At 45.6% G+C, this 25,517-nt stretch overlaps 1 protein-coding gene across 3 annotated transcripts; it reads left to right on the top strand.

The window, feature by feature from the left end:
• Positions 1-1,989: 1,989 nt before the first annotated feature.
• Positions 1,990-25,444, top strand: TMEM150A (transmembrane protein 150A). Of its 3 annotated transcripts, none has more exons than XM_035117912.2 (8): positions 1,990-2,120; positions 11,708-11,931; positions 19,054-19,101; positions 19,410-19,496; positions 20,307-20,374; positions 21,418-21,545; positions 22,175-22,352; positions 24,166-25,444. In XM_035117912.2, the coding sequence occupies exons 2-8, from the start codon at positions 11,867-11,869 to the stop codon at positions 24,405-24,407; spliced, it is 816 nt and encodes a 271-aa protein (XP_034973803.2). In that variant the 5' UTR covers positions 1,990-2,120; positions 11,708-11,866; the 3' UTR covers positions 24,408-25,444. The 3 variants fall into 3 exon arrangements, with proteins under 3 accessions (XP_034973803.2, XP_060132380.1, XP_060132379.1); XM_060276397.1 differs by having other exon boundaries at positions 11,711-11,931; XM_060276396.1 differs by lacking the exon at positions 1,990-2,120 and having other exon boundaries at positions 7,995-11,931.
• The last annotated feature ends 73 nt before the right edge of the window (positions 25,445-25,517 follow it).

Genomic DNA, 25,517 nt, shown 5'->3' on the forward strand with positions numbered 1-25,517 from the left:
GATTTTGATTTTATATATCAAGGGTCTATGTTATAGGAAGATATCAAATAAAAAATAATAAGTATGAGAAATTAATATATATGAATACTATATATGTATTTGGGACTATGTAAAATGTAGATATGTAAAATGTAGATATAGGGACCCAGGTGGCGCTGTGGTTAAACCACTGAGCCTAGGGCTTGCTGATCAGAAGGTCGGCGGTTCAAATCCCTGTGACGGGGTGAGCTCCCGTTGCTTGGTCCCAGCTCCTGCCAACCTAGCAGTTCGAAAGCACGTCAAAATGCAAGTAGATAAATAGGAACCGCTACAGCGGGAAGGTAAACGGTGTTTCCATGTGCTGCTCTGGTTTGCCAGAAGCAGCTTTGTCATGCTGGCCACATGACCTGGAAGCTGTACGCCGGCTCCCTCGGCCAATAATGCGAGATGAGCGCGCAACCCCAGAGTCGGTCACGACTGGACCTAATGGTCAGGGGTCCCTTTACCTTTTTAAAATGTAGATATATTATGGAAAATCGTCATCACTCTTTATTCGACTGTCAGTTAAAAAAAGATACATTTCTCAGTACAAGATTAAAACAAGACATCTAAAAACTAAAATTAAAACATGGACAGCACTAATAAAGCTATACAGATAAACCCGCATCAATATGGTCGATTTTAATCTTACAACGTTTGAGAGCTAGGAAGAGAAATTTGGCCACCATGAAAGCTGCTTTCCCAGTGGGATTATTCAACAAATATACAACCTGACTTTCTCTGGATAGAGAGGTAAGCTGAGATAGGCGTGGGGCTATGAGATATTGTCTTAAATCTACATAGAAAGGGCAACGCAGGAGGATATGTTCTGTGGACTCTACCTCTCCCAAGGGACAGTGGCAAGTTCTCTGATCGTATGGAACTCCCTTGTACCTTCCCCATAGTACCACAGATTCGAGGACGTTCAATCTGGCCGCAGTGAGCAGTCTACGGTACAGTATTCCACATAGTGAACTAGAACTTTCTGAAATGCAGCTCCGTGGAAATCAATGTGTCTTTCGCGCGCAACCGAGCACTGGATTTGGGCTGGGACAGGCATAGGCAACCTTAGCTCTCCAGATGTTTTAGAACTACAATTCCCATGATCCCTAGCTAACAGGGCCAGTGGTCAGGGATAATGGGAGTTGTAGTTTCAAAACATCTGGAGAGCCAAGGTTGCCTATGCCTGGGCTGGGAGAATCTCGAGGTGAGCGCAATTTAAAGTGAGCCACGTCTGTTGCAACCTGCCAAGTGTTCTGCATGGAGTGGGGAGTCGGTGGACATAGGAGACACTCAAAAGGAGAGTATCATATGCTTCTACCAGTTTTAAAAGAGTGAGGAGAAATGAGCTGTCTTTACCACTGGAATTTGAAGGTGCAAAGTTGTTTTTAAAACGTTTAGAAGGAACTTTTGAAAAACCATTCCTACAACCCTCAGAATACGACTGGAATGAGAAAGAGCAGAACGTCTATTTTTATTTTTTTACATTTGTATCCCGCCCTTCCTCCAGGGAGCTGAAGGTGGAATACCCCTTTGCATTTTGATCCCACAACGATCCTGTGAGGTGGGCTAGGCCGGGGGCGAGTGACTGGCCCAACGCCACTCAGTGACAAGCTTCATGACCAAGCGACTGGGGGATTTGAACCCCGGTATCTGCCAGCTCCTATTCCGACACTCGAACCGCTACACCACACTGCCTCTCTCCCTTGCTGCTTGCCTTGGATGAACTCGCTGCTACTGCTGCTCTCTGCCCCTTCCGCCCCGAGAGGGAGTTTTTAAAAAGGAAAAGCGGGAGGGGCGCCGTGAACTCGGAAATTCCCTGGCGAGGCAGTAAGATGCACTAGTCTACACTTCGTATCTCTGCCGCTGAGGGAGAAGATGACGATTTCAGAAAAAGGAGGAAGTTGCTTCCGCTAAAAAGGGCGGGAGTGGGTGGGGACGTGGGGAACTACACTTCCCTGCGCCCTTTGCGTCCGGTGTGCTTTTATATGAGGGTTAGCTATGAGAGGGAGGGCTACGAGGCGGGGCCGGCCTGGCCCTTTTAAAGGTCTGCGAGGGGGCGAGGGCGGCGGTGCTGCTCGTCAGTCTACGGCGGGGACCAGGTAACCGGGGCGCGCAGGGGCCTCCCCCCCCCCGCCGCCTGCTTCTCCCTTTCTTCATGCGCGCACTGGGGGCCTCCGCTTAGTAGAGCTGGCCCTGTTGAATAACTGCCTGCCGCTTGGCCCTCAGGGGGCCACGCCGAGACCGGCTTTGCTCTTTCCTCCCCGGCGGTGGCTGAGCTGCCCGTGGGCTCCCTTCCGTCCCGCCGGCCGGGCGACCTTCCTCCGCGCCTCGCTAGGGCGGCTGTTGCCGTAAGACTGGGTTGCCTCGCGGGCGTCCGGCGGGAGAGCCCGCCTGGCCCGCGCCGCCGCCTGGTTGCAGGTCGAGGGCCTGGCTCCGGCTCCGAGTCATGTTCGGGGTCCGCTCCGCTCGCTCGCCTTTCTTTCTCTTCTGTCTCACCGCAGCGTGTAGTGGTTAGAGTCTGGACTCGGGCCCAGGGTCCAAATCCTCACTCGGCCACGAAGCTCACTAGGGGCCCCCGGGCCAGTCAATACTTCACAGGGTTGTCCTGGGGTTTTAAACGTGTTCCAGCCCTCTTTCCCCAACCCCCAACCCCCCAAAGCGGTGAGGGCTGTTCGGGAATCAGTTGATGGTGCAGTGGTTAAGAGTGACAGTCCTGGACCTGGGAGACCCGGGTTCTGTTCCCCACTCGTCCATGAAGCTTGCTTGGTGACCTTGGGCCAGTCACTGCCTCTCAGCTTAATCCAGGCACCCCCAAACTTCGGCCCTCCAGATGTTTTGGACTACACTTCCCACCTCCCCAACCACTGGTCCTGTTAGCTAGGGATCATGGGAGTTGTAGGCCAAAACATCTGGAGGGCCACAGTTTGGGGATGCATGGCCTAATCCTATTTTTCAAGGTTGTTGTTGGGAGCGGGAGAACTATGTAAGCCACCTTGAGCTCCATGGAGAAAATGGTGGGACATAAATGCAACAAATAAGTCCCTAAATAAATAAGCAAGGCTACATAGATGTGGTGGACCAGGTTGGGTGGGAAGCTTCAGGCACCAAGTATGGTATCGGTCCCTGGCGCATTGTATGGGTATGTGTGTGGAATTGCTGGTTGCCTATCCCATTGGATACTTTGAGAAGCAAGGCTGTGAAATGCATTTGCATGTTTCACCTGTATCCTATTGTCCATTTTGTTTTGCTCACCTGGTGGGTGGCTGAGGAGGGTACTGTATATCCCCACTGGGCCTTTGCAAACATGGCACAGGCACTCAGCTTGCAAGCTGTGGCTCCATCTGGTCCAGGCTGGCTTTGATCTGGTAGGGCTGGCTACAGGTAGCCCGAGGAAGATGGATATGGCAAGCAACAGGCTGCTGTGTAATGTGGAGGGTCAGAGGGGATTGGGTTACATCAGGGGTGCCCAAACTTTTTTCAAAGAGGGGCAGATTTGATGAAGTGAACATGCGTGAGGGTCAACCAAAGTTGTTGGTTGTTGAACATTTTTTAGAATTGAAATTGTTGAGCTTTTGTAAGGATTTAACCCCAAATTTATATTGCCATGGGGGCCAAATTACGCTCCCGAAATGGACTTTGGACATGCCTGGGTTACACTAACTTTTCCTGTAGTATTTAATCTTGTTGTTGATAGGAGGAACCAAACTGGGTCAGTGGGAGTGGGGAGTTGGTGGTTTCTGGGTTCTGTCAGCAGAAATTTGAACCCAGTGCACTGAGACCACTTGGTGTAAGAGTTGCACAGCATCAGTAAATGTTTCTTTACTCTCTCTCCTCCTGGTGTCAATCTACAGAGTTAATTGCACTGTAGCAGAGCAGACCATAATCTGAAAGAAAAACTAAGCTAAGCAAAGCTATCCATCCCCACCCTACCCCACAATGTTTGAAGAAAGCACAGTCAGGAACTGGAGAAGGAGTGAAAGGGGAGTTGAACTGAATTGTCTTATGGGGCAGATAAAAAAGATGAGGCTTCAGGCAGCTGTTTCTTGATGCAGCAGGTGAAGAAGTAACAAGTATTTAATCCTTATCTGTGTTGTTTCTCATGGAAAAGTAAGAAACCAGTTTTGATTGCTACATTACAAGCATGCTAAACTCCCAGAACAAATGTTGCAATCTTTACTAGAAATCCAAGTGAAGGAGATTTGGTTTAAAGCTGTGTTTGGGGAGCTCCTTGTATTGTAGTGTGTGTGGCATAAAATCTGAGGCAGAAGTGGCTGCAAAGTAGTGAAGTCTGGGAGCAGGACTTGTTTATAATTATTTACTTTGTATTATTCAACAACTTTGCAAAATGTGTGCATTCTCTCCCTACTCCTAGTTAACTTCACAGGCAAATTGTTTTTAGTTTCTTAAATGTGCTGATCTTTGACATGTTTAACTTACAAAGCCTTGCAAGCTGAAACACATCAATACCAGTCAAAATAAAAATAAAAAATCCTTCCAGTAGCACCTTAGAGACCAACTAAGTTTGTCATAGGTACCGGTATGAGCTTTTGTGTGCATGAAATAAAACTGCAAAGCAATTGCTTGCTGTAAAAACCTTAATTAAACACATTGTTTTAAAACTGCATGGAGCCTTGGAGGGAACACCACATTTCTCAGATATTTCTCTTAATATTTTAGAAAAAATACTTATTTATATTACCCATACAGCACAGTAATTGTAATTTTTAAAAGCAACTTTACTTTATATAACTGCCCAGACCATTCCTATCACACAAAAAATGAATTCATTCAGGAGCAAACAAGGGGCAGCCCAGATTTCCCTCTCCTGTTTAAAAGTAAATGTTTGACAGGTACTTTGAGCCAGTTGCAGAGATTACTTAGTTACTAGGCATAAAATAGGAATGAAAGGTTAGCCAGATGGATCAGTAGATTACACTTGTGGTGGCTTTTCAGTACCTGCACCTAGTATAAGGACATGGAATTATATTGATGACCAAGAACGATCTCCTATTACCCAGGTTGTTCTTTGCAAAGAAGATATATCTTTCATAAGAGGTCATGAATTGAACTTTTGTGTTCATATTTAATTCTAAACCATGTCATTTTAAAAAGAGAAACTTGTAATTGAACTTGGTTTTAAATTGTTATTTACTTTTAAAATCATTGACTTCTATCCACCATCATTGGCAGGCCCAGAACTATTTTCTTAATCTGCGTAGTACCGTAGTAGGTTTTGGTAAATTCAGCTAGATGACAACAAGTTCTGGATTGTGTACATTCTCAGTGGTATTATGTAACAGTTGTTACTTTTTATGGTTTAATGTCATTTTTCATACTGTTTTTGCTTTGATATCTTGTCTTTCTTGGGCTTCCTTTTGGAAATACATTAATGCCTTTCAAACATTAAATGAAATGAAAATGTTATAGTGTTCTGGGAAGACTAGCCATGGTTATAATGAGAGGGTGAAGTGTGTGACTCAAATTTGATTTCAGAAAAAAAGATCTGTCATATCTTAACTACAGATGTGTTAAAACCTTGATGCAAGAGGTTTTGGCTGAAACACCTAGTCCAAAGAATGCTGGTCAGTAAATAGGTTTAGGAATGGTTGCTTATTTAGGAAAGCTTATTCCAAACATAGAATCATAGAGTTGGAAGAGACCACAACTGTCATCCAGTCCAACCCCCTGCCAAGCAGGAAACATCATCAAAGCATTGCTGACATATGGCTGTCAAGCCTCTGCTTAAAGACCTCCAAAGAAGGAGACTCTACCACACTCCTTGGCAGCAAATTCCACTGCCAAACAGCTCTTACTGTCAGGAAGTTCTTCCTAATGTTTAGGTGGAATCTTCTTTCTTGTAGTTTGAATCCATTGCTCCGTGTCTGCTTCTCTGGAGCAGCAGAAAACAACCTTTCTCCCACCTCTATATGACATCCTTTAATATATTTGAACGTGGCTATCATATCACCCCTTAACCTTCTCTTCTCCAGGCTAAACTTGCCCAGCTCCCATAGCTGTTCCTTATAAGGCATCATTTCCAGGCCTTTGACCATTTTGGCTGCCCTCCTCTTTACACATTCCAGCTTTTCAGTATCCTTCTTGAACTGTTAGTGATATGAGGGCACCCTTAGCTGAATCCCAAATAACCATCCCTGCCCCACGCCTTGCAAACTACCGCTGCCCACTATTACTTTACGCAGACGATGCAGTTCTCCTCTCTTTTTCGAGAATTGGCCTTAGGAGGGCACTCAAAATTTTTGCTTCATATTGTAAATCCAATTTTCTCACCATAAACCAATCTAAATCCAAAGTTCTATTTTTTCCCAAAAGTCGAAAATCATATAAGTGGGAACTAGACGGGAAACCTATCGAACAGGTTTTTAAATTTCAATACCTAGGAGTTTATCTCCAACACAATATGGGCTGGAAAGCACATATTGCATATACCCTAAATAAGGCCAAAGCCCTTTCTTTCGCGCTTTTGCGCTTTTTCTTCTCTGATGGGGCTCTCCACGTTCCATCCGCCTTGAAGGTATTTAACAACAAAGTGATCGCGACAATGACCTATGCCGCCCCACTATGGGGGGCCGCAGTAAATTTAAGGCCTTTGGAGGTAATCCAAAATCAATTGAGACGTCTATTAAAACTGCCTCAGTGTGTCAGTAATTCAGCCATTCGCTTAGAATTAAAAATCTCCTCTCTAGAAACTATTTTCTGGAGGCGTATTCTATGCTATTGGCTGTCTCTGTGGTACAGGCTTCCGAATCGTTATTTGATTCAATGTCTTTGGCGAGACGAGTTTCCTAGTCCCTGGGCAAAAACGATCCATACTAAAATTGTGTCCTATGGACTGTCCCCTTCGGACTTGTTGAAACTAGACCTTGCCACAGCTAAAAGAACCCTCAAGCAAAAACTAGAGGAGATGGACCTCCAGCAAAATGTCATAATGGGAAGTGGTACCTGTTCACCATCGAACCTCAGCATAGTGCCCTCGCCGCAGATTCCATCTTATTTGACATCCCTATCAGTCGCGGCCCATAGGTTTGCCTTTATTAAGGCAAGATTTAATGTCTTTCCTTGCAATGTTGTGAATAATAGGTTCTCGAAAGGCCAGAGTTCAGTTCTGTGTGCATGTGACAACAGATCCATAGAATCCCTCCATCATATATTATTCTGTTGCCCCTTGCACATGGTCCCTCGGACCAGATTTTTATCCCCCTTAATATCTGAAACTTTGGATAAGACTTCGGAATCCCAGTTAACATATCTGTTACAGGATAATGAGCCAAGTACAGTGGAACCTCAGTTTATGAACACCTCGGTTTATGAATTTTCGGTTTATGAACGCCGCGGACCCATCTGGAACGGATTAATTCACTTTCCATTACTTTTAATGGGAAAGTTCGCTTCAGTTTATGAACGCTTCAGTTTATGAACAGACTTCCGGAACCAATTACACCCATATTTCAGTTTATGAACGCTTCAGTTTAAGTACTCTGCGGACCCGCCTGGAACGGATTAATCCACTTTCCATTACTTTCAATGGGAAAGTTCGCTTCAGTTTATGAACGGTTACTCCGCGGACCGTCTGGAACGGATTAATCCACTTTCCATTACTTTCAATGGGAAAGTTCGCTTCAGTTTATGAACGCTTCAGTTTATGAACAGACTTCCGGAACCAATTGTGTTCATAAACTGAGGTACCACTGTAGATCACTCCTTGTAGCTAGATACCTGATTGCAGTTCTATCCTACAAGAGGAAAAATGGGTTACTTTATGATTATTGATTTTTTGCCCTAATGTTTGATTTATAGTGGTGACCAGATGATCTAAGTCAGGCATGTCAAACCTGCGGCCCTCCAGATGTTTTGGACTACAATTCCCATCTTCCCCAACCACTGGTCCTGCTAGCTAGGGATCATGGGAGTTGTAGGCCAAAACATCTGGAGGGCCGCAGGTTTGACATGCCTGATCTAAGTGATATTTTTTACCTTGTAATTGTAATTTTATAATATTTATAGGGATAGGATTTTTATGAATGGAATTGATTTTGTTTACTTTTGTTTTGTTTTGTTCTGTTGTACGATGTACATTGTTTTGTGTTGATATCTTGATATGGGCCTATGGCCGTAATAAAGTACTGATGATTCTTGAACTGTGGTGCCCAGAACTGGACACAGTACTCCAGGTGAGGTCTGACCAGAGCAGAATACAGTGGTACTATTACTTCCCTTGATCTAGATCAGGCATCCCCAAACTTTGGCCCTCCAGATGTTTTGGACTACAATTCCCATCTTCCCCGACCACTGGTCCTGTTAGCTAGGGATCATGGGAGTTGTAGGCCAAAACATCTGGAGGGCCGTAGTTTGGGGATGCCTGATCTAGATGCTATACTCCTATTGATGCAGCCCAGAATTGCATTGGCATTTTTAGCTGCAAGTTTGTGGTCTACCAAGACTCCTAGATCCTTTTCACATGTACTGCTCCCAAGCCAGGTGTCTCCCATCCTGTATTTGTGCCTTACATTTTTTTTTTTTTTTTTGCCCAACAAACAGCGTTGACATCTTTAAGACAATTATTGACTCGAGGTGCTGGATTTTAACTGGATGTCAATCCTTGATGCAGAATTCAAGCAGTTAAAAGTTGCTTACTAATAAACCTGCCTGTGAAGTGAAGGAACCAGTGACTGTCAGTAGATGCCAGTCAGATGCTGCGTTGTTGCAGAAAAGCCCAGTTGTCTGCATATGTTATGAAAGCACGGACAGCTACCCTGCAGAACTACCCTTAAATAGAAAAGGAAATTGTGGCACCAGTACTTGGATTCCACCAACTCATCAGTGGAAAAAGAGTGACTGGAAATTAAGCTTTGAAGGCAATGTTCAGGAAGCCTTTGCATACCACAGCTGCCAAACACAGAAATACCAAACACAGAAACACATGCGATAATGACAAGGCAGAAAAATTAAAAAATTAAAATGCTTGGTCATATGTGGGAAAAGGAGACATTGGGCTGGTTTGCACAACACTGTAAACCAAACTATGGCTTGCCAACACCGTGTGAACAAGTGGACTCAGAAGAGCTTGCAGTCACTTTGCTCCTTCCTGGTCCATTTCAGTGTTATTCTGAGCTGCGCTAGAGTCTGACTTAGCATGATTAAGCTCTTTCTTCACTAATTACAAGCTGTAACCAAGAACAAACCTTGTCTGTAGCTGGTGGTTAGTGAGGAGAGATCATAACCATGAGTTCTGCTTTGGTTGACCCACTAAGGCATGGGTAGGCAAACTAAGGCCCGGGGGCTGGATCTGGTCCAGTTGCCTTCTAAATCCAGCCTGTGGACGGTCCGGGAATCAGCGTGTGTTTACATGAGTAGAATGTGTGCTTTTATTTAAAATGTATCTCTGGGTTATTTGTGGGGCATAGGAATTCATTATTATTTTTCAAGGAAGGTCTGCGGGACCAGCCCCCTGCTGAAAAAGTTTGCTGACCCCTGCACTAAGGCAAACCTTGGTGCAGCAATAAAAAGGACTTGGAAGGAGCAAAGTTGTTTATGAACAAATAGCTTGTTCACATAGTCTTGGTAAGCTTAGGTGTCATGCAAACCAGGTCTGAAGCTAAAGGAATATCTAATATCGACTACAAATGATGGGCTTACTTTAGAATAGTAGTACCACAGGACGTCTGAACACCATATATTAAAGCAAGGATGTGGGGGGACAGTTTCCAGTGCTTGATTTTTTTCCTCAGACATGTTTATTAATAAATAATAATGAATGGATGCCACTTGCAAATATTAGGCAAGGTTGTCAGTTTCAAAGTTTTAGCATTGTTTACTAAATATAAGTAATATAAATCAAAATTAAGTTCTGTCTCTAGGGGGATAAACATTTTCTGATGTAAAAGACCCAGTGCAAATTACCCTAACTTGCATAGGAAATATTTCCTGTAAAACCTGCATTAGAGTCACCTGACAACTGAGATATAAACTTGAGAGGCTGTTCCTTGAAGACTTTGTGGACTCATATCTCAGATTGAAATATTTAATGGAAAACAAGATGAAAAGAATCGCTGCTGTTTCTAATGAAAAGGATGCTGGGAATGAATTCATTTGATTTTTATTTTTAAAGGAAGTGTCATAATCTTCTGGTTGATTCCTGTTCAAAATACTTGAAAGTAATTGGAAGCAAATCTTTCAATAAAATGTGGAGAGAATGCAAATATGCAACATGTGTAGTAAAATGTAGACAATACACAATTATTAGCTTAGAACAAGGGTAAATCTATGAAGGTAAAAAATGACCAAGTAACTCATCTAATTACAGGAAGAACAGGTAATATGCACACAGGGACAGGTACGTTTTATAAGACCTTCCATATTAGTGATGGTGGGTGATAACAATTTTATATTCTTCTGTAATTAGATGAGTTATTTTGTCATATTTTACCTTCCATGCATTTAATTTGTGCAACTGGCTGGCTGTGTTGTGATATTCTTGGAACTACAAGAAATTTGTTCTTGAGGACTTGTTATGCACATCAACATGTTTTAATTTTCCCTAAATCTTCAGCCAGTCTCCTTGGGCTTAATCCACTAGATGTGTCTTAATGGGGACATGGAGTGTGACTAATTTGAGCTCGCAGGCTTATATTATTTATTTGAGCATGGCTAAACCACTTTTTAGTTCACAATACAGTAACTTGTTGCATTAAGCCAGGCTTCCTCAACCTCTGCCCTCCAGATGTTTTTGGCCTACAACTCCCATGATCCCTAGCTAGCAGGACCAGTGGACAGGGATGCTGAAAATTGTAGTCTCACAATATCTGGAGGGCCGAGGAAACCTGGATTAAACCTTAAATGATGCTTCCTTTGTGTGCGTGGAAGGAGTATTGTGATCAGCTTGATAGCAATCTTGGAATTTTTTGTCATGCATGGAAAGAGGACCCCCCCCCAAAAAAAGCTTACAATGGCTGAGAGTCCAAAATAAAGGACAGTCTTCCAAGGTGGCTTGTGGGAGCGGCAGAGGGGCTTGTCCTTCTGTGGGCTGAGTTTGTATAATCCTGGCTTGCTGGCACCTTTAGCACACCTGGACTTCATGCCATCTGAAAGAGGCATTTCCAGTTCATTAGCACCCCTTGAATGCGGAGAAGACTAATGCTTAGCTGAGAATTGCAGCTGGCCAGTGAACAACTTCCTCTCCCCAAGCTGCTGCCCTCCAGATGTTTCACACTGCAGCTTCCTGTCAGCCCAGCCATATATAAGATGCTGGGGTTAATGGCAGTTGTAGCCCCAAACACCTGGAAAGCACCAAGTTGGAGAAGGCTGCTCTAGAGCAAGCATGGAGAATCTTTGCCTTCCAGGTGTGCTAGTCATGCCTGATGGGAGCTGTGGTTCAGCAACATCTGCAAGGTCAAAGGTTCCCCACTCCTGCTGTAGAGTCTCAGAACTGCATGGGTTGAGGCAGGGTCCACTCAGGATGCAGATGTACTTATTTTCTTACATTTTAATATCTTGTGTTTCTTCTGCCTTGGCATTAAGGTCAAGGATGGATGAATGAGGGAACTGGGAAGACCTTTGTGCATGCATGGGGTAGAAAGTGGCTTGGGTATGCTGCCAAATTGACCCTGTCTTTTCTTTTAAATTTTTGTTCAGCTGAGACTAATCCCCCACTTTTTTTCTTTTATTGCAGCAGGTGCCTTCTGATGGTTCCAGTTGGAGGCCTACAGTTGTAGCGAGTGCCCGCCCACCCCCTCCCTTTTCCTCTTTTCCTTCCCCCCTCCCCTCCCTCCCTCATCTGAATCTTCCCCCCCTCCCCACCACACATGTTGTTGTGTACTTGCACTCACTAATGACAGCGTGGATCATCCTCCCCATTAGCCTCTCTGCCTTCTCGATCACTGGAATATGGATTGTGTAAGAGCTATCTTGATTTCTGCCTGTGTTCTGCGTGAATGATTAGCTGGGAAAGTGTGTGTGGCTGGCTTGTGGCTTCCAGCAAATAAGCAGCAGGTTCTTTTTCTCTCCCTGAACTGTTGCTGTATTTAGGAGATTGCCAAAGGCAACTCAGCAAATCTGTCCCAAAGCTGTGATCTGAATAAAAGTTCGGGCTTTTTGTGACAGATCTTGCTGACTCGAGGTTTTGCCCCATTACAGTTTAAACAGCACTTGGGTGACACTTCTGAATATTCAGGGTATTCTGGTCAGGGTGGACCCTGTCTTTATCACATAGGGCCTGATTGCCCGGCAAAAAGGCACACTGGTCTCTGTAAGGGCAATGCAACACATGAAGTGCTGAATCTTCCCTTCTATAGTATTTTTAAGAGCTTTTGGCTGCTCTTCCTCACAGCACCAAGGTGGGAAAGCTTCCCCTTTGAGAAATGTCAGCAGCTGTGGGGGTAACAGCCCTGGTGCTGGAGGGACAGGCATAAGTTCCACAATAACATCTTGTCTTCATCTCCGCAAGGACTCAGAAATAGGTTGTGTCCTTGGCTTACCCTGCAGTTCCTACCTGCAGCCACCGAGAGGAAGTTCTCTCTAGCCTCATAAAAGGTGGTGTGTACGCCACAACTTTACTAGAGCATGTTTGCTGAAAACTGTGGCAAGGCACCCTGCGTTGTGCTGTTGAATAGGCAGGCTAGCCCATACCTGCCAAGTCCGGGTCGTAAATATCCGGGATCGGCAGCGCGCGCATGACCAGAAGTTGCGTGACGCAACTTCCGGTGGCGCTTCGCCCTTCTATGGGCACCAGAAAATGGCGGCGCCAGCGCCGGAGGTCGCTTCCGCGCATGACCGGAAACACGTAAAAGTGATTTCCGGCGCCGGCGCCGCCATTTTCTGATGCCCATAGAAGGGCAAGCGCCACCGGAAGTCACGTCACTCAAATTCCGGTCATGCGCAGAAGCGACTTCCGGCGCCGGCGCCGCCATTTTCTGGTGCCCATAGAAGGGCAAGCGGCACCAGAAAAATGGTCGGGTAATTAGGGTTGCTAACAATTGCATTCTCCTCCACTCATAGCTGCCAAGTATCCCGATTTAAGGGACAATACCGGGATTTTTCGCTAAACGGGAGACCGCCGGGAAATGGTAAGAAAAAAGGGATTTTCCCGGCGGATACGGGATACTTGGCAGCTATGAGGCTAGCCTCCCCCAAAGTGGAGACTCACAAGTGTGTTAGGCACCAGCTCCCATCAGCCCCAAACTCCTGGAGGGTGGCTGGGTTGGAGAAGCCTCTAATACACCTTTAGCATGCCTCCATTCCAGTGGGGACAGAATGGGTGGTGCTGTATGTTGCTTTTACGGAAAGGGTTTTAATGTTTCCCAACTCTTTGGGCCCCTGCTCTGGATAGCGAGCTCAGTTAACAGCACTTAGGGAAAGTGCTCTTGTTTTTGGTCCCAGTTACACAGCGGTTGCCACTAATGGTTGCTTGTGGTGAGGACTACATGCAGCTGAGGAAACATTGCAGAATCATAGAATTGTAGGGCTGGAAGGAACCCAAAGGTTCATTGTAGTCCAACCCCCTGCAGTGTAGGAATCACAGCTAAAGAATCCCTGATAGGTGGCCATCCAATCTTCTGTTTGAAAACCTCCAATGAAGGAGAGTCTGCCTTATTTGGGAGTCTGTTCCACTTAACGTCAGAAAGTTCTTCCTAATTTTTAGTCAGAATCTCCTTTCTTGTAACTTAAATCCATTAATTCAGGTCCCCCATCTGGAGCAGCAGAAAACAAGCTTGTGTCACCTTCCATATAGCAGCCCTTTAGGTATTCAAAAATGGCTATGATATCACCTCTCAGTCTTCTCTTTTCTCTCTCTTTTATTTTTAAAAAACAAACACTAATCACTCACAAATACAGAAATACAAAATAATTACCATAAAAATAAAATAAAAAATACATCCATGTGGCTTCTCTCCCTCAACATCCCTTAATCTTTAAGTTCTTGTTTACATTGCATCTTATGCATTTCACCCTTAATGTTCTTAATATATTAATTTTTTCTAGTTCTCCTTTACAAGCTTAATCTATACATATCAACATGTTGTCCTTAGAACAGTGTTTAATCATATAATCTTCAAAACACTGCTATTCTAACCCTAGTTTCTGATTTGTCTGGTATCTTATGACTGCTGTTAACTTCGCCATTTCTATAAATTCAGATAGTTTATGCATCATAGTCCCCTCCACCTCCTTACATTTCCAACAGAGATTGGATTTTAACTTACCGTATATTCCGGCGTATAAGACGACCCCCGACTTTTCCAGTTAAAATATAGAGTTTGGGATATACTCGCCATATAAGAATTACGACCCGGCGTATAAGACAACCCCGACTTTTGAGAAAATTTTCCTGGGTTAAAAAGTAGTCTTGTAAGCAGGAATATACAGTATATATTTTGACAAGTTTTGAAGGTGTCATGTACCACCTATAGAACATTTTCATTAAGTTCTCTTTGATGGAGTAGCAGGCGGTAAATCTTATATCAATCTTCAAAAGCCTTTCCCACTGATATTTGAATTGCATGGCTGATGTCTTGGGCTCATTCAACCATTACTCCCTTTATTTCTTCGTCTTTTAGGTCCCATTCCAGTATCAGATCGTACACTTTGGATAATAGTTTCTTATTGTTTTTTAATAATACTTTTTGTAATTTAGATTCTTCCTTTCCAAAGTCTAATTTTTAATCCGAATTGAAAACATTATTTAATTGGTGGTATTGGAGCCAATCAGTAAGATGGTGCCTTATCTCCCCAAATGATTTCAGCTTTCGTTGTCCTTGATCTTCTCTTAGTAATTGACTGTAAGTTGCCCAGTTATTTTCCATATTCAGTTTTTTGACTGTGAATGCCTCCAGCAGGGACAGCCACCATGGTGTATATGGTTCCAGTAATGGTTGGTATCTAGTCCACAAAGGACTTCTAACAATTTGAATTTGAATATGGCTGGTGAACCCTTTGTGGACTTTTACTTTATTACTTTTACTTTATTGTAACCAAGGTAGGCATGCCACCCGTATCTATTATCGAAGCTCTCTAAATCCAGTATGTCTATTTTTTCTAACAGAATCCAGTCTGTGATTCAAATTAGACACTGTGTCAGTCTTCTCTTTTCTCATAAGGCTTGATTTCCAGACCCTTGATCATCCTGGTTGCCCTCCTCTGCACACCTTCTAGCTTGTCAATATCCTTCTTAATCTGTGGTGCCCAGAACTGGACACAAGACTCCAGACAGGGTCTGACCTAGAGTCACCTGTTCCATGTGGGTCTAGCAGATCCCATGCAAAGCAAGAGCTGTTTGACAGTGGAAAGGTCTCCCTTGGGAGGTTGTGGACTCTCCTTCATTGGAGGTTTTTAAGCAGAGGTTGGTTGTCTATCTGTCATGAATGCTTTAGATGAGATTCCTGCACCACAGGGGTTAAACCAGATGAACTTGGTGTGCCTTCTAGCTTTACAATTCTGTTTCTGTGGAAGTGCTGGCATGACAGAAGCACAGATATTGATAGAATCCTGCAGAGACACAGGTACACAGACGGGGTAGAAATGTCCCCACAGTGATATGGAGTCCTAATCCAAACACAAACCATCTTCTCTGGCAGCAACAGCCTTGTATAAACAACCTGGGAGCAGGAATTTGCTTTGGGGGGGGAGGGGGAGGGGGTTTCAAGCCACAGCAAATCAGCTGGCCACTGCAACCTGTGCTTTGTGTATTTGCTGAGTAATTAGTGTTTTTGGCATTGATGTGGAACATTGCACAGGAGCCTACCGTGTTTCTCATAAAATAAGACACCGTCTTATATTTATTTTACTCAAGAAAATAAGCCTATGGCTTATTTTCGGGGGGTGTGTGTCTTATTTTATTTTATTTTATTACCGGTAAGTTGTTGCTGCTGCTCAAGCGCTGACAAAGCGCCCAACAGCGTGCGCCACATGGAGCCCCGAGCCAGCGGGACCCGCTGAAGCGCCGACAAAGCGCCCGGCAGCGCTGCGCAGAGCTCCCGAGCCGCAGGAGGAGGAGGATTCAAAGTGCTACAGAGCACGGCTGGGTCCCGCTGGCTCAGGGCGCTCCGCATGGCGCTGCTGGACGCTTTGTCGGCGCTTCAGCTGGGTCCCGCTGGCTCGGGGCTCCACGTGGCACACGCTGCTGGGTGTTTTGGCGAGGCCCTCCAGAACTGCACTTAGCACTACGGCTTATTTTGGGGGTATGTCTTATATTTTTTCAATGCATGAAAATCGTGCCATGGCTTATTTTATAGGCACGTCTTATTTTATGAGAAACACGGTATAGGCCTGAGAGTGAAAGGCTGGTTTTGCGTGGTTCTCTTGTAGCATTTTGGACATGTAGCTGTGGCAGGGAAGATAAGGCTGCCCACAAATCTTTCCTGCTATTATGACCCACCAGCCGTTGGGTTAGCCTTGTTGTAATGGCTTCGTGTCCCCAAGGAAGCTCTCTCAAGGGAGGCAGCTTCCCTCCTCAGACATACTTAGGTGCAAACATAGAAATACTCTCCTGCTGAGAGCCTTGCTGGACACAGACTGCAACTGGCTGGAACTCAATAGTAATTTGTCAGCCTAAAATTGGAAGTGGCTGCTGAAGCTGAATGTGCAGGCAAGTTAGAGAGCAACGGTTGCATTTTTATCTTGTCTCCCAGATGCTTCTTCGGAACAGCCCTCCTAGCTTGTATGTTTTCTCAGCAGGGCCAGTTTCCTGGGTAAACAACAGAAAAGCAGAGAGCAGGTTGAGAGTTCCCAAGGCTCATTGGATTACTGGAAATTTTCCAAAGTCCTTTGTCTTGGTGATGGAAATTTCCAGTCTGGGGGGTGACAAAGTTTGTTGTTGTTTAGTCGTGTCCGACTCTTCGTGACCCCATGGACCATAGCACGCCAGGCACTCCTGTCTTCCACTGCCTCCCGCAGTTTGGTCAAACTCATGTTGGTAGCTTTGAGAACACTGTCCAACCATCTCGTCCTCTGTCGTCCCCTTCTCCTAGTGCCCTCCATCTTTCCCAACATCAGGGTCTTTTCCAGGGAGTCTTCTCTTCTCATGAAGTGGCCAAAGTATTGGAGCCTCAGCTTCAGGATCTGTCCTTCCAGTGAGCCCGCAGGGCTGATTTCCTTCAGAATGGATAGGTTTGATCTTCTTGCAGTCCATGGGACTCTCAAGAGTCTCCTCCAGCACCATAATTCAAAAGCATCAATTCTTTGGCAATCAGCCTTCTTTATGGTCCAGCTCTCACTTCCATACATCACTACTGGGAAAACCATAACTTTAACTATATGGACCTTTGTTGGCAAGGTGATATCTCTGCTTTTTAAGATGCTGTCTAGGTTTGTCATTGCTTTTCTCCAAAGAAGCAGGAGTCTTTTAATTTCGTGACCTCTGCCACCACCTGCAGTGATCATGGAACCCAAGAAAGTAAAATATCTCACTGCCTCCATTTCTTTCCCTTCTATTTGCCAGGAGGTGATGGGACCAGTAGCCATGATCTTGGTTTTTTATGTTGAGCTTCAGACCATATTTTGCGCTCTCCTCTTTCACCCTCATTAAAAGGTTCTTTAATTCCTCCTCACTTTCTGCCATCAAGGTTGTGTCATCTGCATATCTGAGGTTGTTGATATTTCTTCCGGCAATCTTAATTCCGTCTTGGGATTAATCTAGTCCAGCCTTCCACATGATGAATTCTGCATATAAGTTAAATAAGCAGGGAGACAATATACAACCTTCTTGTACTCCTTTCCCAATTTTGAACCAATCAGTTGTTCCATATCCAGTTCTAACTGTAGCTTCTTGTCCCACATAGAGATTTTTCAGGAGACAGATGAGGTGATCAGGCACTCCCATTTCTTTAAGAACTTGCCATAGTTTGCTGTGCTCGACACAGTTCTCTGATGCTCAGGATGTCAATATTTATTCTTGCCATCTCATTTTTTACCACATCCAGCTTACCTTCATTCATGGTTCTTACATTCCAGGTTCCTATGCAATATTTTTCTTTACAGCATTGGACTTTCCTTTCGCTTCCAGGCATATCTGCAACTGAGCGACCTTTCGGCTTTGGCGCAGCCGCTTCATCAGTTCTGAATCTACTTGTCGTTCGCTCTTCCTCAGTAGCATGTTGGACGCCTTCTGACCTGAGGGGCCCATCTTCCAACGTCATAACTTTTATATGCCTGTTGTCTTTGTCCATGGAGTTTTCTTGGCCGGGATACTGGAGTGACTTGCCAGTTCCTCCTCCAGGTGGATCACGTTTGGTCAAAACATAACTTCTCTAAGTTATTTAAGCCCCTTTGCCACAACAAGGCAGTTCCACCGCTTTTCTGCCCTGGGAGAAAAGCGGTGGAACAGGAATTGCAATTCTTTGCCTGGGGCAGTGTCACCTCTGGTCCACTCTGAACAGATGGGAGCTTGAAATGCACCGAGAGTATGTGAGCAGGGCTTTGGGCAAACATTCTCGGCCTGGATACAAGGGATTCCAGAGCAGCAGGTTTAAGCAGTTTAAGGAGCAACACCAGCTCCTTCCCAGTGCCCTTAGCCTTTACTGGCATATAGGGAAGGGAGAGGCAGGGTCCTTTGAATCCTCCTTTGCTGCCTTAAAGACCTACATTGGTCCTCTGATAGGTCAGGGGAAAGGGAGACATTTGTCTTCATCTTAGTTCCTCTTAGGAGCAACCCAAGCAGGTTTTCCTTTTTACTTAGAACAGCTTAAAAGATGTTTGCTGCCTGTCAACCTGAATTGTTCTTGACATAAAAAAAATGATTTGAACACCTTCCAGAACTCTTGTTGCCATTCTTGTGAATCCCGTTGTAGGCTTTTAAAGCTTATTTGTTTGTCTGCTTTGAGTTATACAAAGCTAATTGGATGTGCTTCACTTTTGGAAAGTCAGCTTCAGGTGGTATAGGTGATATAATCTTTGAACAATTGTAATATAATTTTTATTTGTTGATCCAGCCCCATTTGGCTGCTATGTTCACACATATTTTGGTCTGAATGTTTTCATGTCCAGTCCACCCTTAACTGTGTTTTTCTGTTCTGCCTCTCATAGGTATGCCATGGCAGTAATGAACCACCATGTGTGTCCTGTTGAGAACTGGTAAGTCCTTCCATAAAGCAAGAGTCCTAGCTCAGGGGGAGAGCAGCTGCTCTGCATGCAGAAGGTCCCTGATTTGCACCATAGAATCTCTTGATAGGGTTGGGAATGTCCCCTGTTGAAAACAAATCCCAGAGAGTCGCTGATAGTGTAGACAAAACTGAGCTAAGTGGACTAGTGGTCTGACTCAATATAAGGCAGCTTCATATGTTCGTAGTCTTGTTAGCTTATTAACATTCCTTGTCCTGCAAAACTGGCTTTGTTTCTTGGAGCACGTTACCTTGCCAGCTAACCTGTCCAAACTGTTGCAGGTCATATAATGAGTCCTGCTCTGCTGATTCTGCCAAGCATGGATACCCCAAAAGCTGCTGCACCTTGGAGGATGTCCCTTTGATCAGGTGAGCGGGGAAAGAATTGTAATGGATTGTAATGGATCTGTTCTGGGCACAGAGGCCACCCCTGAATCCCTTGTGGGTGAACCAGTTCTGGCTGGAGTTCAAATTGGGCATTGCCTATATGAACATAAGGAGAGTCTGCTGCATCAAGCCAATAAAGGGTCTAGTCCAGCATCCTGTTCTCACAGTGGCCAGTCAGATGCCTGGAGGAAACCTGCAAGCAGGATTCAAGCGCAAGACCACTCTCCCTCCTGTGGTTTCCAGCAACTGATATTCAAAAGCATTGCTGCCTCTGTCAGTGGAGGCAGAGCATAGCCATCTTGGCTAGTAGCCACTGACAGCCTTCTCCTCTGTGTAATCTTCTCTTAAAGCCATCCAAATTGATGGCCATCACTGCCTCCTGTAGGTGCGAGTTCCATAGTTCAACTCTGCACTGCATGAAGAAGTCCTCTCTCTTATCTGCCCTGAATCTTCCAACGTTCAGCTTCATTGGATACCCATGAGATCTAATGCTATGAGACAGAGAAAACCTTTTCTCTATGCTATACATAATCTTACAAACTTCTGTCATGTCACCTCTTACTTGCCTTTTCTCTAAAAAAGTCCCAAACACTGCCGCCTTTCCTAATAAAGGTGTCAGTATATAGTATTGTACTTGGCTTGGTCAGAAATAGCTGCTTTCCCAGTTGTGCCATCTTACAATGACTCCAGAAGTTCATCAGTTTGGCAACATCCAGGCAAATGTATAGAACAAAGGCAGCTCTGCTGGTTTCTCTCAGCCATGCTAACATTCTCATTCTTTTCCCCCTGCAGTAAATGTGGCACATATCCTCCTGAAAGTTGTCTCTTCAGCCTTATTGGGAATGTTGGGGCTTTCATGGGTAAGTGGTGCTTCTCCCCTTTCTTAACAACTGGCCAGCAAGCATCAGTAGACAGCAGCCATTCCCTCCTGAAGCATAATCTTCCCTGGATACAAGCCCCTGAGAGAGAGGCTTTTTCATGAGCGAGTGCGTGACCTTCAAGAGGCATACAGGAAGCCAGCCTGGTTGTAGAGGAAACGGCTTCTGCCTGACAAATGTGGAGAAAGGGTGTCTTGTAAAGAGCCGGGGACTGAGGGAAACCCCAACCCACTGCTCAAGGGTCTGTGTTGCTCTGGGAGGGGCATCCTGGAGACAGATACCTTCCTGGAAACATCCACATCTCCTTAGTCTTTCTACACATTTTTATGCTGATAGACTCTTGAGTTCAGGGGCTTTCTTTCCTTTTCCTTTCTCAAAGCAAACTGCTATCAAAAATGTGGAGGAATATGGAGAAATTTTAAACTTCTGTGACCAGGCAATCAAAAATGGTCGACACCAAGTAAAACTGAACTCTTTGACTGGTGTAATTGGAAATAATTCATTTATCTCAGGCATAGGCAAACTCAGCCCTCCAGGTGTTTTGGGACTCCAACTCCCATCATCCCTAGCTAACAGGACCAGTGGTCAGGGATGATGGGAGTTGTAGTCCCCAAACATCTGGAGGGCTGAGTTTGCCTATGCCTGATTTAACTTATTGTGACTCTAAGTCAGAGAAGACACAAGAGAACCAAACCCTCCACCCACTGAAGCCTGTGTTCACTCTTGCCCCTGGCTGCTGCGATTCCAGCAGGTATTGCCCACATCTTTGAGTGGCAAGAGTGAGAGGCATACTTTATTTTATTAAAATGAAAAGGTTGACATTTTGAAGAAGTTGGGCTCTGTACCCAGGACCATATCCTGTACTTCCACAGAATTGCAGTCCATACATAAGAGTGTTGCTGCTAATTTGTGGGGGCATGAGGGAGGCCCCTGTGCTGCATGGTATGTCCAAGGAGTGTTTGTGTCACAACTTGGAGCAGAATCCATAGTGCCCTCTCCTTAATCTCTCTTGCTTCCCCCCACAGTGCTGGTGATCTGTTTCCTGCGCTATGGGCAGCTGATAGAACAGAGCCACAGTTCCTGGGTGAACACAACTGCGCTGATCACAGGCTGTATCAACGCTGCTGGCCTGGTTGTGGTCGGCAATTTCCAGGTTGGCAGAAATTTGGGGTGGGGGTGGGGAGGCAGCACTGGGTTTCAAAGCAGCTCCCATTTGGGAGTGACACAGTTGAGTTCCTTTTCACCTGGAGTGACCTTTTGCCTCTGGCAAGGCTGGATTATGGCCCATAGTGGGGGTGGACGGGGCAAGAAGCAGAGGACAAAGAATTTTATTTATCCAGTCACCCTAGGCAATATGTACCATCTGCAAAGGCAGCCCCACCCCATGTACTCTGCGTTGGAACAACCTAATGCACACATGGAGGAGATGCACTTTGGAGAGCTACTGACAGGGGGATGGAATGAGGGAGGGGATGGCTTGAAGTGACTGGGGCAGGAGCCTTCCCCCAAAGCAAAATTATCTTGGCACAGCCATTTTCACTGTAGTGAGGCTGTGCAGGAGAATTTCCTTTGTAGATAGTTGCCTCTGCTTGTCAGCGGGTGTAGGGGAAGATGCCACTTGACGGTGAACCCATGACACTTTGGTGTGATGGAAGATTTTTCTTAACTGCCTAAAAATGGAATGAGACCTGCCTTCTTTTTTTAAAAAATGGGAACGGTCAGGCTTCCACAATGGAATATGATTGCTCCAGTACCTGTGTTTGGGCTCTCCTTGTGCTTTAGGTGGACTATGCCAAATCCCTTCACTACATCGGAGCCGGAGTGGCCTTCCCGGCAGGCCTGCTTTTTGTCTGCCTTCAGTGTGTCCTCTCCTACCATGTTGCCATCTCTGTCCTGGACTTCTGGATGGCACACCTACGTGTCTTCCTTACCACTGTGGCCTTAATTTCCCTTGTCCTGAGTATCCTTTTCTGGTGGCAGGGGCCGGGCCACTTGGTGGCAGAGTGTGCTGCAGGGGGACACCCGTTCTTCAGAGAATTCCCTCCTTTCTCACACAGGATTTCCTTTCTCCTGGGAATGGTGGTCATTTGAAGGGCTTCCCCATGGCTGGGTTATCCTGTGGTTCTTCAGCTTGCCATCTTGAGAGCTGTGCCCCCAACCCTGCCCCTGTGCTTCTCTTCTGGCCAGAGACAAGAGGACCTGCTGGCTGCCAGGGCTGGGGGGAGTCTGCGTCCAGCAACATATGGAGAGCCACAAGTTTGCTATCTATGCCTTTGGACAGGTATGGGGAACCTTTGGTCCTCCTGATGCCACTGGTGCCAATAGGAGATGTAGTTCACAAACACTTGGAGAGCCAAAGTTTCCCCACACCTTTTAGGCATTTGTAGTTTACACACACAATTGCCTGGGTGTAGTTTCAGGAAGGTTCTCCGATTCACCGCTTCAAACTGGGCTCAAGATCTTGTTCGTTCATGCGCTGGGAAGGGGTTGCAGCCAGCTAGCCAGCCCTTCATCCTCTGCACACACCCCGTTTGCCGCAGGTGTTTCAGTTCCCTGACACATTTGGCCAAACGTATGGATCCTTAAGGAGGTCCCGACTTCTCAAACCAAAACTTTTTTTTTCACAGGTAACTTTATGCAGTTGACTGCCAGCCAGTTGAAATTACGCAAATTAAATGCATGGAAGGCAGAGCACTTAAAAGCTCTTTTTGCACAGGAGTTTCCTGTCACGGAAAGAGCTTTTAAGCTCTGTTTTGCTCATCAGACTCTGGGAGGGTCTAGCAAGATCTTGCAGGAACTTGGGTGACTGCAAGATCTTGCGAGAGCCTCCCAGAGCCCAGTAAAGCAAACCTTGCTTAGGGGCTAATACCTGTTTGGTGCACCAGCTCCAGATGGCAAGATTGTTTTTGTGCCTATGTGCATCTCTGGAATGTAACCCTGTGCAAGATACGAGTTTGCTGCATTTACATCCTTTTCTATAAATGGAACCTTAGGAGGTGGTTCCTAAGTGATCTCCCATCCAGGTGCTGACCAGACCCATCCTGTTTAGTAGTTTTATGGAGTCCTAAAGCACCACCAGAGCCCAATAGGTGGCTGTATCAGTTCTTTCTGTCTTGTCTCAGGAGTGGACGGACTTCAGGCTTGCCAGGTCTACTTGTTTTTGTTTTAAACCACAAATCCAGGATATACCAGCCAGAGCCAGGTGTGAAAGACACACACTCCAAATTAAACAGGTTGCTTCTGTATATAGGCTGTGTATAGAATTTGTTTTCAGAATTTTAATGTAGCTGTTTGTCCTTCTCACACAAGAAAATCTGCTGGTAGCTTTTTTAATTTTAGCAGTATAACTTAGGAGACAAACGTTACTTTGAGGCTAGATAGGAGCTGGAAAGCCATTCTAATTGATTGGAAAACATCCAGAGGTCTACTAGAGAGCCAGTGGGGTGTAGTGATTAGAGAGTTGGACAAGGACCTGGGAGACCAGGCTTCCAATTTCCACGTGGCCATGAAGCTCACTTTGGGGACAAGCCACTACCTCTCTGCTTAACCTACTTCACAGGATTGTTGTGGCGATTAAATGAGGGGAGAACTGGGTGTGCCACTTTGAGCTCCTTGGAGAAAAAGTGGGATATAAATGCAATAGCTTAAACAAATGAATAGTAGGTCCCAGTTCTGCCCACTCTTGCTCAAAGAGGGCATCTTCTGCCACCATCGCCAAGCCAAGCCAACCCACCTTCTGCAGGCATGCCTACCTTTCCTTGACTCTCCCACAGGTGGAATCTTTTTCATCCACGAGAGCTTCCTCCTGCAGCACCTGGCTGCCATCTGCGAATGGGTCTTCGTCATTGACATCCTCATCTTCTACGGCACTTTCACCTACGAGTTTGGTGCCGTCTCCAATGACACCATGGTGGCTGCACTGCAGCATTCGAACATCAGGGGGTGCAAATCACCAGGCAGCAGCAGCACCTCAACTCACCTTAACTGTAACCCTGAGAGCATTGCTATGATCTGAGGGAAACGGGTGGGGGTGGCTTTGCTTTTCCATCCCACATCCGGCAGCTTTGGTGAGCTGTCTTTTTTTTCCCCCAATGGGGGAAGAGGGGCACCTTTTCCCTCCTGGGGATTTTAATTTTGTACCAAAAGATTTTTTTTAAAGAAAAATATTATTGCTGCCAATACTCCCTTCTAATTCCCCCGTCGTTGCTCAGTGCTTAAGGGAGGAAAGACAGTGCCTGTTTGTCGGAAGAGCACTGGATGGCAGGAGGCAGAACTCTCAAATAAGCCCCCACCTATATAGCTTGGATCATGACCACCTTTCCTGAAAACCTGTCCTTGCTGGCAGCTAAGCTTTCTCCCTGTGCACGCACACTCTGGGTGTTTGGACTACAGTTCCCACCAATATGGCCAGGTAATGCTGAGGCTGCTGGGAGTTGTAATCCAATGCGCCTGGAGGCCAGCAGGAGGTTGGGGGAGGTTGCTGCAGAGCCTGACCCTCTTGCTTCCCCCCTGGGCCTGCAAACTGGTGCCAAAGGAAACCGCGGTTTCCAGATTCATTTACAAGCAGAGCCAGACTCATTTCCCACAGGTGCTTGGGTGCCTGCAGACAATGGCTACTCTTGGAAAATATGACTGCATCTCACTGCCGCTCCCCACCTACTTTCCTTTTGGAGTGATAGAGGGACCTCCGTGAGCTGCTTAAGAGAGGGGGCAGTAAACATACTGGTACTTTGGCTTGTAAGAAGTAATGTGGTCTCAACGCAACAAGAATATTGATGCACCTGGGGAAAACAGGGTGGAGACGCAACAAAAGGGAGACTGTGTCTTAGGAAAAAGACAAATCCCCTCCCCCCCGGACTTGGCACACTGTCCAAGGCAGATTTCCACAATCTGTCCCATAAGTATCTGGGCTGAACAGGGAGATGATTTCTGTTCCTCAGCCCCCCAAGTCTGAGCTGGTATGTTTGGGTAAAACTGTTTTGGTATTTTTTAGAAGTTTTTTTTATATATATCTCTATATAAAATGTGTATAAAGAGGGTTGTATCAGAGCAGTCCTGCCTTGTCTGATGGGTGTCTGTCTGTCTACGTGTACAGCTACAGCCGCAGCAGAAGATCATCACAAGG

The sequence above is a fragment of the Zootoca vivipara genome, chromosome 6 (assembly GCF_963506605.1).
Source record: "Zootoca vivipara chromosome 6, rZooViv1.1, whole genome shotgun sequence".
Classification (NCBI taxonomy): domain Eukaryota; kingdom Metazoa; phylum Chordata; class Lepidosauria; order Squamata; family Lacertidae; genus Zootoca; species Zootoca vivipara.

Bases quoted from the DNA above. Each gene is read 5' to 3' on its own strand.
- TMEM150A (XM_035117912.2), top strand. From the start codon at position 11,867: ATGACAGCGTGGATCATCCTCCCCATTAGCCTCTCTGCCTTCTCGATC. The intron at 19,102-19,409 runs GTAAGTCCTTCC...AAACTGTTGCAG, and splicing joins GTGTGTCCTGTTGAGAACTG to GTCATATAATGAGTCCTGCT. The intron at 22,353-24,165 runs GTATCCTTTTCT...ACTCTCCCACAG, and splicing joins CTTAATTTCCCTTGTCCTGA to GTGGAATCTTTTTCATCCAC.